This window comes from Physeter macrocephalus, chromosome 17 (assembly GCF_002837175.3).
Source record: "Physeter macrocephalus isolate SW-GA chromosome 17, ASM283717v5, whole genome shotgun sequence".
Lineage (NCBI taxonomy): Eukaryota > Metazoa > Chordata > Mammalia > Artiodactyla > Physeteridae > Physeter > Physeter macrocephalus.
In genome coordinates, this window is record NC_041230.1 from 2,986,443 (window position 1) to 3,003,218 (window position 16,776).

General features: G+C 53.3%; 1 protein-coding gene and 1 pseudogene across 2 annotated transcripts; one reads left to right on the forward strand and one right to left on the reverse strand.

Annotated features, from left to right (window-relative positions):
• The first annotated feature begins 848 nt into the window (after positions 1 to 848).
• RPS9 (ribosomal protein S9) lies at positions 849 to 8,169 on the forward strand. Of its 2 annotated transcripts, none has more exons than XM_007113066.4 (5): positions 849 to 915; positions 1,173 to 1,288; positions 1,505 to 1,627; positions 6,637 to 6,823; positions 7,914 to 8,169. In XM_007113066.4, the coding sequence occupies exons 2-5, from the start codon at positions 1,192 to 1,194 to the stop codon at positions 8,089 to 8,091; spliced, it is 585 nt and encodes a 194-aa protein (XP_007113128.1). In that variant the 5' UTR covers positions 849 to 915; positions 1,173 to 1,191; the 3' UTR covers positions 8,092 to 8,169. The 2 variants fall into 2 exon arrangements, with proteins under 2 accessions (XP_007113128.1, XP_007113129.1); XM_007113067.4 differs by lacking the exon at positions 849 to 915 and adding an exon at positions 986 to 1,008.
• Positions 8,170 to 8,855: 686 nt separating this feature from the next.
• LOC114484115 (leukocyte immunoglobulin-like receptor subfamily B member 3) lies at positions 8,856 to 13,337 on the reverse strand (annotated as a pseudogene).
• Positions 13,338 to 16,776: the final 3,439 nt, after the last annotated feature.

The window sequence follows — 16,776 nt, forward strand, 5'->3', positions numbered from 1 at the left end:
CAGAACATTTTCCCTGTTCTGGAAACCCAAAGGAAACCTCAGGATGTAAACTGCTGTCTTTGATAAAGAGGCACAAAGGCTTTTAATCATTGGGTGTCAAGTTAAAAAAAAGTCAGTCACCGTCTTAAAGAGGCTTCCCTGACCATCCTATCTGGAGTACCATTTTCCCTCAGTCATTATCAGTAATTTATTTTCTTCACAGCACCACTCTGAAATGATCTACTTTATTATTATTTTTTCCCTGTTCCCCTAAGGCTCAAAGCTTCACGAGGATTTGTTTTAGGGTTCAAGAGAGCAGACTGGCTTCTGGTTGTGCTTCGGGTTGACATTCCGATATGAAAAATGATTATTTTCATTATTCATGGATATAGCATTATCTTCTGGAAGGAGCTTTGGTTTCGCACAGCTCCAACCGTCTGGGAATCTTTTTTTTTTTTTTTTTTTTCGGTACGCGGGCCTCTCATTGTTGTGGCCTCGGCATGTGGGATCTTCCCGGACCGGGGCACGACTCTCAACCACTGCGCCACCAGGGAAGCCCCCAGCGTCTGGGGATCTTTTCACAGAGTCGGAGCCGGCTGAAGTCTAGTGGCGGTGACGGTGAATACTCCAACTTTATACCGCGACTCAGAGGCTAGCTGACGGCACTTAAGTAACCACCCGAGGGCGGAGAGAAGTCCTCACTTCTCACCGGACGATGCTCCAACACCTTGTCAGCTAGAGACGGTGTCCTCCCAACTTAGCACGCCGCTCTGGCCCAACCTCTCGTCTCTATTGCTTTTTCCGCCCGCCAACGTCTTTTCTGATTGGTGCAGGCGGGCGCTGCGCGTGCTGACGTCACATGACGAAGGCGCTGCTATAAGAGCGCGGTCGGGGGACGCGTGCGCCTCTTTCTCGGTTACCGGAGGGGGCCCGTAGGTGAGGTGTACTGTTGTGCTCTTTATTCCGGGTGTGGGTTGTAAGGTCTTGCGGACCATCCGAGCTTTAATGAGTTCGCTAAAGAAGATGCAGGTGAGATGAAGGTGGTTGGAGAGTAGTGGGAATGGTATCGGTTATAAAAGCTTGAGGGACGGTTCTCGCGATATTTTCCCTGCGCGCCGCGAGGTTCTAGCTGAGTTATGGGACTGCGCAGGCGCTGCTCCGAGTCCTCACTGTTCACTCTCCTTTCCGCACAGACGGGCAAGTAGAGCCAGCATGCCGGTGGCCCGGAGCTGGGTTTGTCGCAAAACCTATGTGACCCCGCGGAGACCCTTCGAGAAGTCCCGCCTCGACCAAGAGCTGAAGCTGATCGGTGAGTGGCTAATGCAAGGTTTCTGCTTCCCGGGCCGGGGAAGCTAACACGTGGGTGAGGCCGCCCACGTGCTCATTCTGCTGGAATCCCACCGGTGTGTCCCGCTCCCTCTTCCCCAAATTCGGGATCGTTCGTTGTTTAGATTTTCTGTACCCCGAAACCACCAATCCTTTTCACTAGTCCGTGGGACGGAACTTGTTCGCCCATTCTTTTCAGGCGAGTATGGGCTCCGGAACAAACGTGAGGTCTGGAGGGTCAAATTTACCCTGGCCAAGATCCGCAAGGCTGCCCGGGAGCTGCTGACGCTGGATGAGAAAGACCCGCGGCGTCTGTTTGAAGGTGAGTACGTGAAACATTGGGCTTCAGTTTCCTCTTGCTTAGAACTAACTAACAGTGCTCAGCAAGCTTCGCCACCTGCCTCTAGCTGTACACAGTGTAGCAACGCAATACTGCTGCTTATGTGTCTTGTTCACTGGGGGTGGGAATAGACTGAAATTTCTGAAATGTTGGATGGTTTTAGCAGGGAGGGAGCTTTACTGTGTACATTTGCCTGCCTTAACATGGTGGTCAAGGACATTTACTCAAGGTCTGAACAGGAGAGGACCTGTGGATTTCACAGGGAAGAACATTCCAGGTGATTTTGGAGAGGGTACAGATCATATAGTAATTACAGTGACTAAAAAAAATTGTGGTAAGGTACACGTGACAGAATTTATCATCTTTTAGACTCTTAAAGTTCTAAATTTCTACTTTGAGATGGGGAGTTAATGGAGGGCCTTTGGAAGGAATGATTGACATCAAATTTTAGTAGGACCTTTTAGATTGTCAAGTGGCAAAAATATTAAAATAGCTGGTATTTTATAAGGCTCACTGAATGCCTTTTTCTAAGCTCTTGGTGTACATTATTTAATCTGCACAAGCAGCCTCATAGCAGGTACCGATAATACTCTTTTTCAAATGAGCAAATGGTCAGAGGCCTTCCACCATAGGTGGGACTGGAGGGCAGGCTCCAGAGTTCAGGTGAGTTCAGCGATGGGGATGGAATGAGGAGTCCAGGGGAAGCTTAGAGAACATCACCAAAAGTTGAAACAGTGTCTAAATGTAAGTAGTAATCAGACTTGGTTAGTGTGTTCTACATTGTATCCTGGTGTGGAAGATATACGTATACACAAACTTACATACATACGTATACGTACATACATACATAGTTTGTGATTCTAACAGATGTGAGTTTGGCTGTAGGTGGTTCTGTATCTTGTTTGTTTTTTTGTAACAGTTTTTATTGGGATAAAACTTAACACAACATGAAGTTTACTCAAAGTGTCTACAACTTGTTTTTAGTTGCCTCTAAAATTGGCCACTACCTAGGTGTCATCTTGATAACTTGCTTTTTACCTGTTCCTGGGAAATCTTGATTTCTGGTGAAAAGCAGGAGGGGCTGGGAAACCCACCAGGCTTCCTTGGACACCTGGCTTTTTATTCTCAAATCAGGGTTGCTAGTCTGATTTTTCTCGCAAACTGACTAAGGAAGGAAGTGCTGTTACACTCCTCGCTGTTAAGCATGACTGGTCATCCATATTAGAGGTTGAGAAAGGCTTGGAGCGTGTTTAACTAACTACCACACATTTGTCAGTTTCATTTGTCCTAGGCCCAAGGATGTGAGAGGTTTTCATTCTTAAACTTTTGTTAGTTCATAAACTCCTTTGACAGTCTCATGATAATGGAGGAATCTCCCCCATGGACACTGGTATTGGGTGGGACTTCATCCCTGAGTCTGGGGGACAGACCGCAGCTGGTTCTGGTTTCAGGGGGAACTTGGTGAAGATAGAGATAATCACAGAGAAACTTAGGTGATAAGCAGTCATGTGACAGAGATGGCATAGGGCAGGGTGAGAGGCAAGCGTCCAGGGATTATTTGGGTTTCCGGGGTGGAAGTGGAAGTTGCAAGAGGGAAGCGTCAGGTGGTACACTTTCTAGTGAATGAAGCTCTTTAGATTCCTGGGATGGGGAGGGAGGAGCCTGCAAGCTCTGAGGTGTTTGCTCGCTGCTACAGCCTTGCCTTGCTTCGGATGCAGCCTTTCCCACTAAGGTGTGAGAGTCTCATCTGATAAAAAGCCTTACTGGTTCATTCAGTCACTTAACAGGTATGAACTTCCTTACCAGCTTAAGGAGGACAGGTATTACATCTATTTTTCACATTAGAAACTAAGGCACTTACAGGCTTGCCGCATGCCATAGTGACAAGCGCCCCTTTGCCACTGAGGTGCCCACTGGCTTACGTTTTTAAAAAATTTATTGGTTTGGCTTTTACGTTTTAAAAACTGATTCTGGGGGGCTTCCAGTGGTTAAGACTCCACGCTCCCGATGCAGGGCCCTGGGTTCGATCCCCGGTCAGGGAACTAGATCCCACATGCATGCCGCGACTGAGTTCGCATGCCACAACTAAGGAGCCCTCGAGCTGCAGCTAAGGAGCCGGCCTGCCTCAACTAAGACCTGGCACAACCAAATAAAAGTAAATAGATGGATAGATAGATAAAACTAGTCTAAAAAAAAGGACAACTGATTGTTAATGCTTTGGCCAAATGGAGCCCATGTAACAATTTTTAGTAGTTGGACATGATCCTGTTGAAGAGGCAGAGTTTATCCGTGCTATTTTTGTCTTCGTACCAAATAAGGGTTTTCTGTATTGATGACCCTCCCCATTGTTTGAGGGTGTAGGTGGTTTAATAGTGAATACGAAATATATTTTTGAAGTAAATACAGGTTGAATTGTTGTCAAGTTTCTATTTTCTATGTAAGGATAAAAAGGCATGAAGTGTCCAAACTGGTAGATAATCCCAAACTCACTCTTGTTTACCTTTGAATGTGTTTTTATATTACTCTTTGAATATCATGTCTCTTTTAAATCGAGGTATAATTTATAATTATTATACTAGTTTCAGGTGCTCATAATTTTATAGTTTTAAAACTTTTTCTTGTGACGAGAAGTTTAAGGTCTCATTGTGGCTCTGGTTTGCATTTTCCTGATGGTTAGCGATGTTGAGCGCCTTTGCCTGTGCTTTTGGCCGCCTGTGTGTCTGGCGAAATGTCTATTCCGATCGTCTTCCCATATTTTAATTGAGGTGTTTGTTTTGGGGGGGTTTTTAATAATTTTTTATAGATTTATTTGGTTTTGGCTGCGTTGGGTCTTCGTTGCTGCTCACGGGCTGTCTCTGGTTGCGGGGAGCGGGGGCTGCTCTTCGTTGCGGGGCGCGGGCTTCTCGTTGCGGTGGCTTCTCTTGCGGAGCGCGGGCTCTAGGCGCTCAGGCTTCAGTAGTTGTGGCCCGCGGGCTCTGGAGCGCAGGCGCAGTAGCTGTGGCGCGCGGGCTTAGTTGCTCCGCGGCATGTGGGATCTTCCCGGACCAGCGCTCGAACCCGTGTCCCCTGCGTTGGCAGGCGGATTCTTAACCACTGCGCCACCAGGGAAGTCCATTTTTGCTCTTGAGTTGTATGAGTTCATTACATATTTTGAGTATTAACCCCTTATGAGGTACATGCCTGGCAAATATTTTCTCCCATTCTGTATGTTGCCTTTTCATTTCGTTAATTTCTTTTGCTGTGCAGAAGCTTTTTTGGTGTGGTCCCACTTGTTGATTTTTGCTTTTGTAGCCTTTGCTTTAGGGTCAAATCCAAAAAAATTCATCTCTAAGGTATGTCAGGCACCTTACTGCCTATGTTTTCTTCTAGGAGTTTCATGGTTTCAGGTCTTACATTCAAGTCTTTAATCCATTTTGAGTTTCTCCCCGACCCCGCCACACAGCTTGCAGGATCTTAGTTCCCCGACCAGGGATTGAGGAACCTGGGCCACGCCAGTGAAAGCACAGTCCTAACCACTGGACTGCCTGGGAATTCCCGATTTTGAGTTAATTTTTGTGTACAGGATATGGTAGGGGTCCAGTTTCATTCTTGCATGTGACTGTCCAGTTTTCCCGACACCATTTATTGACGAGAGTTTTCTTTCCCCGTTATAGATTTCTGGCTCCTTTGTTGTAAATTGACCTTTAATTTGTGTGGGTTTATTTCTGGGATCTTTATTCTGTTCCCTTGATGTGTTTTTTATGCCAATATCATACTGTTTTGATTACTGTAGCTTTGTGATGTATACAGCTTTGTTCTTAAGATTGGCTTTAGCTGTTCAGGGCCTTGTGGTACCATAAAAATTTAGGGTTCTTTGTTCTTTCTCTGTGAAAAATGGCATTGGAATTTTGATAGGGATTGCATTGAATCTGTATATTGCTTTTAGGTAGATGGGCATTTTAACTATCTTTCCATTTATTTGTGTCTTTAATTCTTTTCATCAGTGTCTTATGTTTTTCATTGTGTAGGGTTTTCATCTTTTATGCAGTTGTAAATGGGAGAATATCCTTGTTTTGTGTTCAGCATTTATTCAGTGCATATTATGACCTGGGGTGTTGGGAAAGGTATATAGTACGTATAGTATGTTTCTGCATTTAGATTCTGGTCTGCTAGGAAGACTTTGTCATCACAGTGAGCCATCTTTCCTTCAAGCTTTGCCTGGGGGCAAGGGAGGGGATGGGTGGTAATGGTGCTTTTACCCAGTGTCAGTGTGTTAGTGATAATCCTGTGTGGTGATAAGAGCACCGTGAGTGTGAGCCTGGGGGAAGGGGTTTGCCCACAGCATTCCAAGAGCTGTCCTGGGGGGAGCTTTGGATGCCCATGGACAGGGAGTAGCGAGGCCTCCTGAAAGTAGAGTTGTGTAAAAGGGAGAAGCTGACCTCTGCTGGATTACTTTATGCCAGGCATTGTTAGGTCCACACCATCTTTTTAGTAGAAAATCTCAGAATGTTAAAATGGATGACGTGTACTCAGCTTAAATGTATGCCCAGTTTTTTCAGGCGTATAATATTGGTTCTGATACCGTTCTAATATTATAGATACGGAAGGTGGTTTAACCTCATTTGATTAGTAGGGCTTTCTTGACTCTAGAGTATTCGCTCTTAGCCGCTCTGCTGTGTTATGGGAGGAATAGTTTAGGAACAGCAGCACTTAGACTTTTGCAGATGAATACTAAGCCTTTCAAGGGGGTTGTCTCATTTACTCTTCCCAACAACTCTGGAAGGTTCTTCCTTTTTCAGGTGAGCAGAGTTGTATGTAGCCACCTGCCTTAGGGTCGCGTGAGGATTCCCTTAGTCACAGTGGCTCATGTAATAGCATGTTGAGTCCTGTGTCAGAATTAGCTCTTACTTCCTACTTCGTCCCACCACCATGATTGGGAGGTGGGGGATCGGAACCCAGAAGTCTGAGGTCGGCCAGAATGCTGAGGCAGGCCTGCCTTCCCCTCTTACCAGGCAACGCCCTGCTGCGGCGACTCGTCCGTATCGGGGTGCTGGACGAGGGCAAGATGAAGCTGGATTACATCTTGGGCCTGAAGATTGAGGACTTCTTGGAGAGGCGCCTGCAGACCCAGGTCTTCAAGCTGGGCCTGGCCAAGTCCATCCACCATGCCCGTGTGCTGATCCGCCAGCGCCATATCAGGTACCACCTCCGGGCTCCCTGAGCCTTCCCCACCCCATCCCCTCTGATGGTTGCCCTCACTAAGCCGCTGTCCCTATCTCCTGTGCAGCCCTTGGAGGCGATGAAGGTGTGGGCTCCCCTTGAGGGTACAGATTGACCCCCTACAAACAGCTCATGGGGGAGCTGGGGGCAGCCTCATCCCCCCCGTAGCCCAGCGCAAGGGTCACTGCGGCTGGAGCCGTACACCTTGCGAAGGCTTCTACGAGGCGTGCAGGTAGCTGGACAGGTAACAGCCCTTGGTGTCCAGTTGAGAGGAGTCACGGGGGCTAACTGACTTGGGTGGGTCGGGCTGTGTAGTGGGCCCTTGCGAAGCCACCCCAGGCCCTGGTCACCACAGTGCACTCTCCTGTCGGCCTTAATCTGCTGAGTTCACCACAGGCCAAGGTCCGAAGCTCGTGGTGGCAGCTGCCACAGTGAAGGCCAGAGGCCAGATGGGTCTTTATCTGAGTACTCAGTTTACCCTTTGTAAACTGGACCCCGTTCATGAGGCCCAGGTGAGCTGTGTAGTAAGTGGGCGGGATACACGCGTACGGAATTTCTGCCGCAGCCTTGGAATTTCTGCCGCAGCCTTTCGTTAGCCCCGTGACCCAAGGGCAGGAGCCTCTCACGTTGCTTGTCTGAAATGAAACAACCCCTATCCTTTCGGGTTGCTGCTTCGAAGACAATGAAACTACACCTGCTGATAAAGCTCAGTGTGTGACACACACAGTTGAGAATATGTGACATGTCTGGCACAGTTGTGTATCTGAAAAGCAGGTCTTGGGGTTGTATGCTGCCACCTCATCTCATTCGCTCTGGTCTCGTGGGTTACTTCTGAATTGCTCTCTCCCTTCTGTGAGGTGTGAACGTAAAGGTGGATGCATTGGTGTGAATTAGGTGATGCCTGAAAGCTCTCCGGAACACACAGCAATTCCTTAGGGTCAGGAATGCCCTTCCTGTGTATCGCTTCAGAGTCAGCGCAGCTCTGTAGCACCAGCCCCGCCAGCCGCGAAGCACAGGCAGAGGAGAGCAGCGTCCTGTTGCCCTGTCCTCCCCCCCTGCCCCCCTGCAGGGTCCGCAAGCAGGTGGTGAACATCCCGTCCTTCATTGTCCGCCTGGACTCCCAGAAGCACATCGACTTCTCCCTCCGATCTCCATATGGGGGCGGCCGCCCAGGCCGCGTGAAGAGGAAGAACGCCAAGAAGGGCCAGGGCGGGGCTGGAGCTGGCGATGACGAGGAGGAGGATTAGGCCCGCCCAGCCCCGCCTGGCCTGGGCTGAGTGTCTAGTTTTCCGGCCAGATAATAAAACAGCATCAACACTGCAGAACTGGTGTTTATTGGTGTGCCTCTTTGCCTCCCTGCTCTGAACACAAGCCTTCTGTAGTGGGAAGTGCAGGCTGCGTCCTTCAGCGGGTTTCCACACATGCACAGAGGGGCCTGGTCGCCTTTGTTCAGGTACTTGGGACCACCTGCAAGATGGTGGTCCTTTTCCCCTTAGGGCTGGGCTACCGTGTCCTGACAAACATCTCTTCACATAACTTACCACAGCAGGGAGACCAGTAGTATTATGAGGAAGGTTCTTTAAGACAAAACCAGAAGGAAATTCTCAGCCACCCATTTGCATGTGGGGCGAGGAGTCATTTCCAGGCAGAGGATGCAGGGGAACCCTGCCCCTCCCCTTGCATTTGGAGTTTCTGATGATATTCTTGGTCCCGAGGGAGGCAGGCTTCCCTTTTCTCTGTTTGAGAAGCTGCCTCAGGCAGGGGAGGAAGGGGCTTGGTCTCAGGAAATGCGGAACACTTGGAATTGAGCGGCCTCTCAGCAGCTGCAGCCACAGGGCACGCTACTCCCGGTCTGGGGGATTTGCGGCTGTGATGTAAGTGGCCAGCTTCTCAGTGAGGGCTCAGGGTTCTTTGCGAGGTCGCTGTGAAGCCTGCAGAAGAATCCAAGTCCTCGCGGCCTACTTGGGCTGGGTGGTAGGCCTCCCTCACCCCAAGGTGTTGACGGCAGTTCTGTAGGGTCCTTGAGGTCAGGACCCTTGGTTGGGACCATAAAATCAGCTGTGATGTCCATGGAGTTCTGGAAGCCGTTGGCTTCCAGGAGGTCTCAGAAGCTCCTGGTGGTTTGTGTCAGGACTCCAGGCTGGCTGGAGTTCATTATAAGCATTCATGGGGGCAGCTCCTGGGGGTCCCTGAAATCCGGTCCCCGGAGCGTGGGGTCAGGGTCCTTCCTGGGCTAGCGTAAGGCGAGAGCAGCATACACGCTGGGCTCTGCTGGGGGCTCCCCTGACTGGGAGGCAGGGGGTGCAGTCTCCCTTCTGAGGGTCGAGGGGTTCAGCTGGGCATAGGTCACATCCTGGGGGGCTTCAGATGCGGTGGCCTGGTGTGGGGGAGAGGGAGGGAGGGAGGGAGGGTGGTTGGGTGGGGGAAGCCTGGGGGCCCGGGAGGAAAGGAGGCACTCCTTGGTGGTCTTAGTCATCAGGGCTCTGCTGGAGTCGGTGAGGGCTGGTCTCTGAATCTTTCCTTCAGTCCCTGTAGCTTTGAGCCTCAGGGAGGAGGGAAGTGAAGGAAGTTGAAATTCCTGTGACTGGTTGTGTAGGTTTGGGGCAGGGGAGAGGGCAGGACTGGAGATAGGAATTGGGTGTGGCGCCCTCAACATGGAGGGACAGTCAGACCCCGCTGCGGCCTGGGAGGGAGCTAGGGTTCGCCAGAGTGTGAACAGGAGCCGATCCTCACCCCAGTTAACCAACGCTCGAGGTACGTTGCTGGGGTTCACCCAACCCGGAACAGCCAAGGGCTGAGCGAGTATTTTAGAATCCTCGAGTTTAGAAGGCATCCCCTCTGGGCCTCTCTGCAGCCCCAGGATTGGATTTAGCCCCTTTGTGTGCGGGGCACAGACTCTTAGCCCTAACCTTCAGCCCTGCCAGCTCGACCTGAGCGTTCAACACCTTGAAGTTCAGAGGAGACCAGGTGTGGGGTTGCAGCAGCCCACAGGGCAGGTGCTTCCAGAAGGGAGAGGCTGCCAGGTGTTGAGTGGCCTCAGGGTTCAGTGTCCGCTGGATTTAACATCTGAACAAGGAGGTGTGGGTGCCCTGGTCAGGATTGGGGGAGCTGACCTGACTGTCCAGCCGCCTGCCATCCTCCGGCTGTGGGTCCTCCATGACAGCGTCCGGTGGGGACAGAACAAGGGGGTCCCATCTCTTGCCGAGATTCCCTGACATGTCACACAGCAGATGTCCAGAGAGATCAGTGATGTGGCCAAGGCCACACAGTATCAGATTCGAGCTCTCACATCCCCAAGCCCAGAACCCTTCCCAACCACTCCCTGGTGTCCACTGCCCTTCCACATTGTCTGCCCCTGTCTCCTGCCCCCTGGATGGCCCCTCTTCCCCTTATACAAGCTTTCCTGGACGTCAGCAGCTGGGCTGGAGCTGGGGGAGGAGAGAGGAGTGTGAGGGCCAGTGCGGGAGCTGCGCGCAGGCTGGGCGGGGTGGGAGTCTTTGGGAGAGGTCTTGCCTCTTCTGCGGGCCTCTGTCCTCGAGCCCTGATGCTGCGGCCGCTGCAGGAAGTTAGGAATCGGCCTCCAACCCACCCCAGAACCCTTCTCTAGGGTTACAGTAAGATCTGCGAGGGCCTACAAACTGATAAGATTATAATCCCCTCCCACCTCCATAAAGAATTCAAAAGAAAAATCTAAACCATAAAATACAAAACTTGCATGTGTTTTCAAACATTTCGTAAGTTTAAAAAAATCGAAAGAATACTTTAAAATATGTGTACACTCATATTTAATCTCTTCTTTTTAGATTTTCTCATTCAGAGATGCTGGAGGGGTTTTCTAACCTGACTTCACGCGTCTCTTAGGTTTCCCTTTGGCTGGTGCCCTAAGCCCACCACCTGCAGGGGCCTGGGTCACCCCGTTCCCTACTCACCGGACTTCCTGCGTCTTCCCTGACCCCGGTGTCGGACGAGGAGGAAGAGGAGGACGAGGAACAGCAGGACGGAGGCCACCGAGACCCCGATCAGGACGTTCAGGTACCATTTGAGACCTGGGCACCAGTGACGTCATGAGTGAGCCAGTGGTGCCAGTTAATTGAGCGCCTACTGTATGCAGACTCGTGCTGGGGTCTGTGCATTCATCTCCTCTCACCCACCGCACCCATTTTATGGTGCCATTTAATTGAGCGCCTACTGTGTGCAGACTCGTGCTGGGGTCTGTGCATTCATCTCCTCTAACTTTCACAACAGTCATGCAACAGTGACTGTCACTCCCACCGACTTTACAGATGAGGAGACTGAGACACAGACAGGAAACGCACATGCCCCAGGTCACCCAGCCTGGATGTGGCAGAGCTGGGGTTGGAACCCAGGACTGTGGGCTCCCTTGTATTTTTTTTAAATTATTTTTTTTTTAATGCTGTTGCCTCCAGGCAGAACACCAGCGCAGAGACCTGTCCCTCCTCCTCTGCCAGCCGAGCCCAGATCTGTCCCGTCTCTGCAGAGGCCTGGCATCCCCCCGCGGGGCCCGTGTGGACAAGGGTGTGTGTGTCTGGGAGGGGCAGGCCGGAGGCTCTGGCCTTCCTGAGCTCTCAACAGGGCCTGTGCTGAGGGCTCCTCCACGCAGGGTGAGCCTCGGACTCTGCGAGGAACACGACTCGGCCAAGATCCCCGGCTGGGGAAGTAGCAGAGCGGTGTGACCTCCAGGCCGTGTTCTTTCCCCGACCCCACGGCTGCTCCCTGGAGGGTTGAAGCCCCTGACCTTGAGGGGGAGGGCTCACACACCGTCCCCACGCAGAGTGTCGGAGCAGACTTCCTGCCCTTGGCACTCGGGGAAGTGGGTCCCAGCGAGAAGAAGGGGCTTTCCTCGGGCCATTAACTCGGGAAGTGGCTGAGCCAAGACCAGACTGAGCTCCTCCCACCACCACCTCCCCACGGAGACGCTCACTCAGCCGTCTGCGGGCCTGGCTCCGTGGGAGGAAGGACCCCAGCTTCAGAGCCTCCTGGCGGTCAGGACGGGGGTGAGGGGTCAGGGGCTGCTTCGATCCTTATCAGCCTTGCTGCTCCTGCCCCAGGATGGCCCCCGAGGGGTCATTCCCTCTCCATGCCCCCCACCCTTCATCCACCAGCCTCAGAGCCCCAGAGCCCTTTGGTTTCCCCGCATCTCTGCCCGACTTCCAGCCCCGCCGGGACACAAGCTGTGCCAGGGCCTGTGATCTTGGTCCCTTGGGGACTGAGGCCTCTGCTAGCCACCCGCTCCTGGGTTGTTCTCTCAGGGTGAGGGGCTGCGAGGATTGGGGACCAGAGGAGGATGGAGATGGGGGGGCTCTGGTCCTTTCCCCTTCTGGTCAGCCCCGAGTCTTCTCTACCACCTGGAACATGTCTGGACCCCAGGGATGAGGATGAGGATGGTGCAGGGAAGGGAGTTGCTCTGGCTTTTTCCATCCCTTTACTGTTGATTCCCCTCCTTCTGTGACCCCCTCACTCCCAGCCCAGCCCAGAGCTGGGGACAGGACCCTGAACTGACCAGGAACACACAGAGGGCCAGGGCTGGGGTCCCTCACCTGAGATCAAGAGCTCCAGGGGTCGCTGGGCTGTGACATCAGGGAGGGGGAGGTGTGAGTGAGCTGTAGCACGTGTAGGTCCCACTGTGGGCTGAGGTCACAGGACTCAAGGTGAAGTTGTTCTGAGAGGGTGGAGCCGTGTCCTGCAGACGAAGGATCTGGGGAGGAGCGAGTGACCCCTCCTTGGACAGATGGAGGGGATCGGAGCAGACCTCAGAGCCACACTGCAGGGTCGTGTTCTCTCCCCAGGGCGCTGGAGGTCCCGGCTGGGCTGAGAGGAGGGTGTCCTGTACATTCCTGGGGGCGAGGAAGGTCGGGATGTGTGGAGAGCCACCCCCAACACACCCTTGACCCTGAGCTGAGGGACCACCATCCTCTCTCCAGGGACCCTGTCTGTGACCCCCTCTCAGCTGCTCCCAGCCCCTCTGTGTGGGTCTCTCTTATCTCCCGGCACGCGCTCCATTTTTCTCGCTCTCCCTGGACCGCTGCCCTATCTCAGTGTCTGCTCTAGGACCCCCTCCCAGGACCCCATCTCCACCAGGAGTGAGCCTGGGCCCAGCACCCTGAGCAGACAGTCAGGACATGGGGCAGGACAGGGGCTCCTCACCAGCGGTCAGGCTGTCTCCACGGAGCACGAGCGAGCCCGGCTGGGCTGAGGGGGAGGGCTCCCTGCACACGCCTGCAGAGAAGGGACAGTGGCACCGAGGGGCACGCACACCCCACATTGCTCACTGGGGCTGCAGTGGGAGTTCTCCCTGGTCCCTCCCAGGCCTCCCGCCAGTGGTTCTGCCCCAGGAGGCCACTGCCCCTGACCCCCCATCACCCCAGGGCTCACTGGGCACAAGGCTCAGGTCAGGGGTCCAGGAGATGATGGGGCTGGGGGCCCTCACCTGTGAGCCGGAGAGGCAGAGGGTCACTGGGGTGTGACCACACATGTGCAGGGAGCTGGGAGAATCATAGCATCCGCAGGTCCCCCCACGGGAGGCGCTCCCGGGGCCCACAGGGCACACGGCCTGTCCCCTCCCATGGGTCCTCGATGTCCGGTGTCGGGCGGGTCAGCTCCTCCCTCCTTCAGCAGGTGCAGAGTGCCCGCTGCAAACCGGGAGCTGCGTGCCAGGGACACGCTGCCTCCTGAGGCCACCAGGGGGCGCGGCTGGGCTGAGGGGGAGGGGCTCTGCGCACCCCTGAGGGCGGGGAAGGGGCTGGGTCAAAGGGGACCCTCACCCCGCTCACCGCAGCTGTGGGCTGCGAGGGGAGACGCCGTCCCCCTGAGCCCACGCTCTGCTCCCCTGCCTGTAAGGACGCCGCCGCAGTGGGCGGGGCCCGGGTCTCCCTCCTACCTGTCTCCACCGGGGGCAGGGGGTCACTCCACTCTGACCTGTCTTTCCTGCTGCGATAGACACACTGATGCCGCCGTGCAGTGCTTGAGCTCGCGGATTCAAAGGGGAAACTGGCCTTGTCACTGGAGTCCTGTGGGGCCTTGGCCTCCCAGAGTCCGGAGGGCCTCTCTCTATACAGACGGTAGACATCAGCCCTCAGAGAGCCCGGACACCAGCTGGTCACAGGGCTTCCCTTGGTGACCGTGACACCTGGGTCAGCCCAGATGGAGGGTTTGGGGAGGACCCCTGGAAAGGGATCAGACCTGAAGGGTTAGGGGTGCCCTTCTCCCCTCAGTTTCCCCAGCTGTCATTCCCCAGCCCCTCCCAGACAGGTCACCATCATTCCAGACCCGCTGTGTTCCCCCCAGATGACCAGGAGGTCTGGCGGGGACTCACCTGCCTGGACCTGGTTCCGTGGGCACCGACTCAGCCCTGGGAGAGAGTTCCCTGTGCGCGCCCATCCCCCAGCACGCATCGTACATGCTCCAGGCCTGGTCTGGGCCCTGAGTGCTGGGGTCAGATCCGGGGCTGAGCACTTCCGCCCTCCCCACCAAGTTCTGCCCGCCCCCCGAGCCTTCTTAGACCTGGGGTCTCTCCGCTTCAGACCTGGGAGGAGAGGGGCCCCTTCCCCCCTCGCTTCCCCAAAGCTCACCGAGGCAGAGAAGGGCAGTGAGGGTCGGGGTCGTGGCTGTGCCTCCCGTGGTCCCCAGCCGTGCTGGTGTCTTACAGTCCACAGAGCCGGCAGGACAGGCAGACGCGCGGGGGCGACAAGGTGCAGGCTCTGTGTTACACGTTACGGGTTCCTTCATAGCAGCCTCTCAGAAAGAGGAATAGCACCCCCAGGGCCTCACGCTGCTCTCCCTGCAGGATGGGGCCCGGGAGACAGCAGGCTCTGGGACCCTCCAGACCACATCTGGGTCTCACCAGACCCCACGCACTCTGCCTTCCTGTCCTACCTCCTCACGCCAAACCCAAATCCAGAGAGTGACATAACATCCCAGAGTATGAGGCTAGAAGAAGCAGGCCCAGGAGCTACCCCAATACCTGTTGCGATTCTTATTCTGCCTCTTACGTAGGCTGTGTGATCTGGGACAAGTAACTTCCCTTTCCTGAGCTTCTGTAAATGCAAATTTTTTTCCTTTCTTTCATCAGCTAGTCCAATGAGTCAGTATTTGTTGAGCAAGGGCTACGTTCAGTCATGGTGCCAGACACTGGAGATTCACTGGTGAAGCCGACAGATTCCTTTCCTGGACTCCTGGGGCCCAGAGTACTGAAAACAGACATTGCAAATATTTACATGGCAAACAATTCAGTTATAGTCTTGTGAGACTGCTACAAGTTGGAAGAAAAAAGAAAACGGGGAACAATGAGTTTCATTAACAGGTAGACGCCATGAAGCCTGGGTCCTGGTTGTGAGGTGTCCTTCTGGTGGATGGATGAGCAGTAGTTAGCTCAGGGGTGGTGGTGGTGGTGGTGGTGGAGGCATCCTTGACCAGAAAGATCTTGAGCTGTTCTCAGACTGAGAGCAATTAGGCGAGGGCTGGGGCCTTGCCACACAGCGTCTTGAGCGCCATGTAAGTATTTTGGATTTTATCTTTAAAGCAATTGGAAGGTTTTAAGCAGCAGAGCGTATGAACAGATTTCTATTATAAAAAGATTACCAAAAAAAAAAAAAAAAAAAAAAAGATTACCACCATATAGAAAATGTAACGCAGGGGGGCTGTATTGATAATTAACTCTATTAATAGTAAAATTCCAACATTAATCTCTCTCCTGGATGATGTGTTGACCAGTATTTTAAGTCATTTATGTGGTTTTCTCCTATAAACCTTACCCGAACTTATAACTCAACATATATTTATAGTTGAGTGGAATGAAAAAGGAAGGCTTCTTGGTCTGGCAGGTTGGAAAGGACATGGCTCCGTTCACACTGGCTAACGGGGCAGTCTGAGGAGGTGCAGAATTGTTCAGTAGCTCTGTGTATGTGTGTGTTTGGGGGAGACATGGTTACGTGTGATGAGTTTGCCTGGGGAGGGAGAGCAGCATTTGCTGGAGCTGATCATTCACAGCCTGGAATATCAGATGATGCACCTTGACTTTGTTTCGAAGGTGGAAACTGTTGGAAGGGTTTTGAGCAGGGCAGGTTCAGATCCGATGCGGTTATAGGAAGAGTCCTTTGGAGGTGGTGAGAGGAATGAGCTGGAGTCAGGAGTGGAGCCTGGATTGGAGGACCAGGAAGGAGGCTGATGTGATGAAACAGACAAGATGTCCTGAGCCTTGCGATGGATCAGGGACATTGTTAAGAAGGGCTCAAGGGGCACAGCGTGTGGATTTGGTGGTTGGATGTGAAGTGCAGGATACTGGGGAATTGAAAGCGCTCCCACTCTCTGCCTTGGTTGCCTGGAGGAGCCAACGGGGTGGTCATAAATGGGGTGACCCCAGGAGAGAGGGACACGTGGGGAGATGCTTGGAAGACTGACCGCGTTCTTTAGAGTGAAGCACAGCCCTGCCTCCTGACCTGGGACTGGAGTTTCTTTTCCCCAAACATTTCCCTTCACTGACTTCCTTGTGCTTATAATTCAGCACCATCTTTTTTCATCTCCCTTCTTCAAAACTTCGGAGTCAGTTCTGCCTCCTCAGTGCCCCTTCCTCCCCTGGGCAGAACTCTTCATCTCATTCTGTGAATTCTTTCTCCAGGCATGGGGTAAGAGCATAGGTTGGAAGCAAAGATTTTTTTTTTTTTTTTTTTTTTTTTTTTTTGCGGTACGCGGGCCTCTCACTGCCGCGGCCTCTCCCGTCGCGGAGCACAGGCTCCGGACGCACAGGCCCAGCGGCCACGGCTCACGGACCCAGCCGCTCCGCGGCATGTGGGATCCTCCCGGACCGGGGCACGAACCCACGCCCCCCGCATCGGCAGGCAGACTCTCAACCACTGCGCCACCAGGGAAGCCCGGAAGCAAAGATTTTTTAAAATGAACACACACCCAGGATCTGT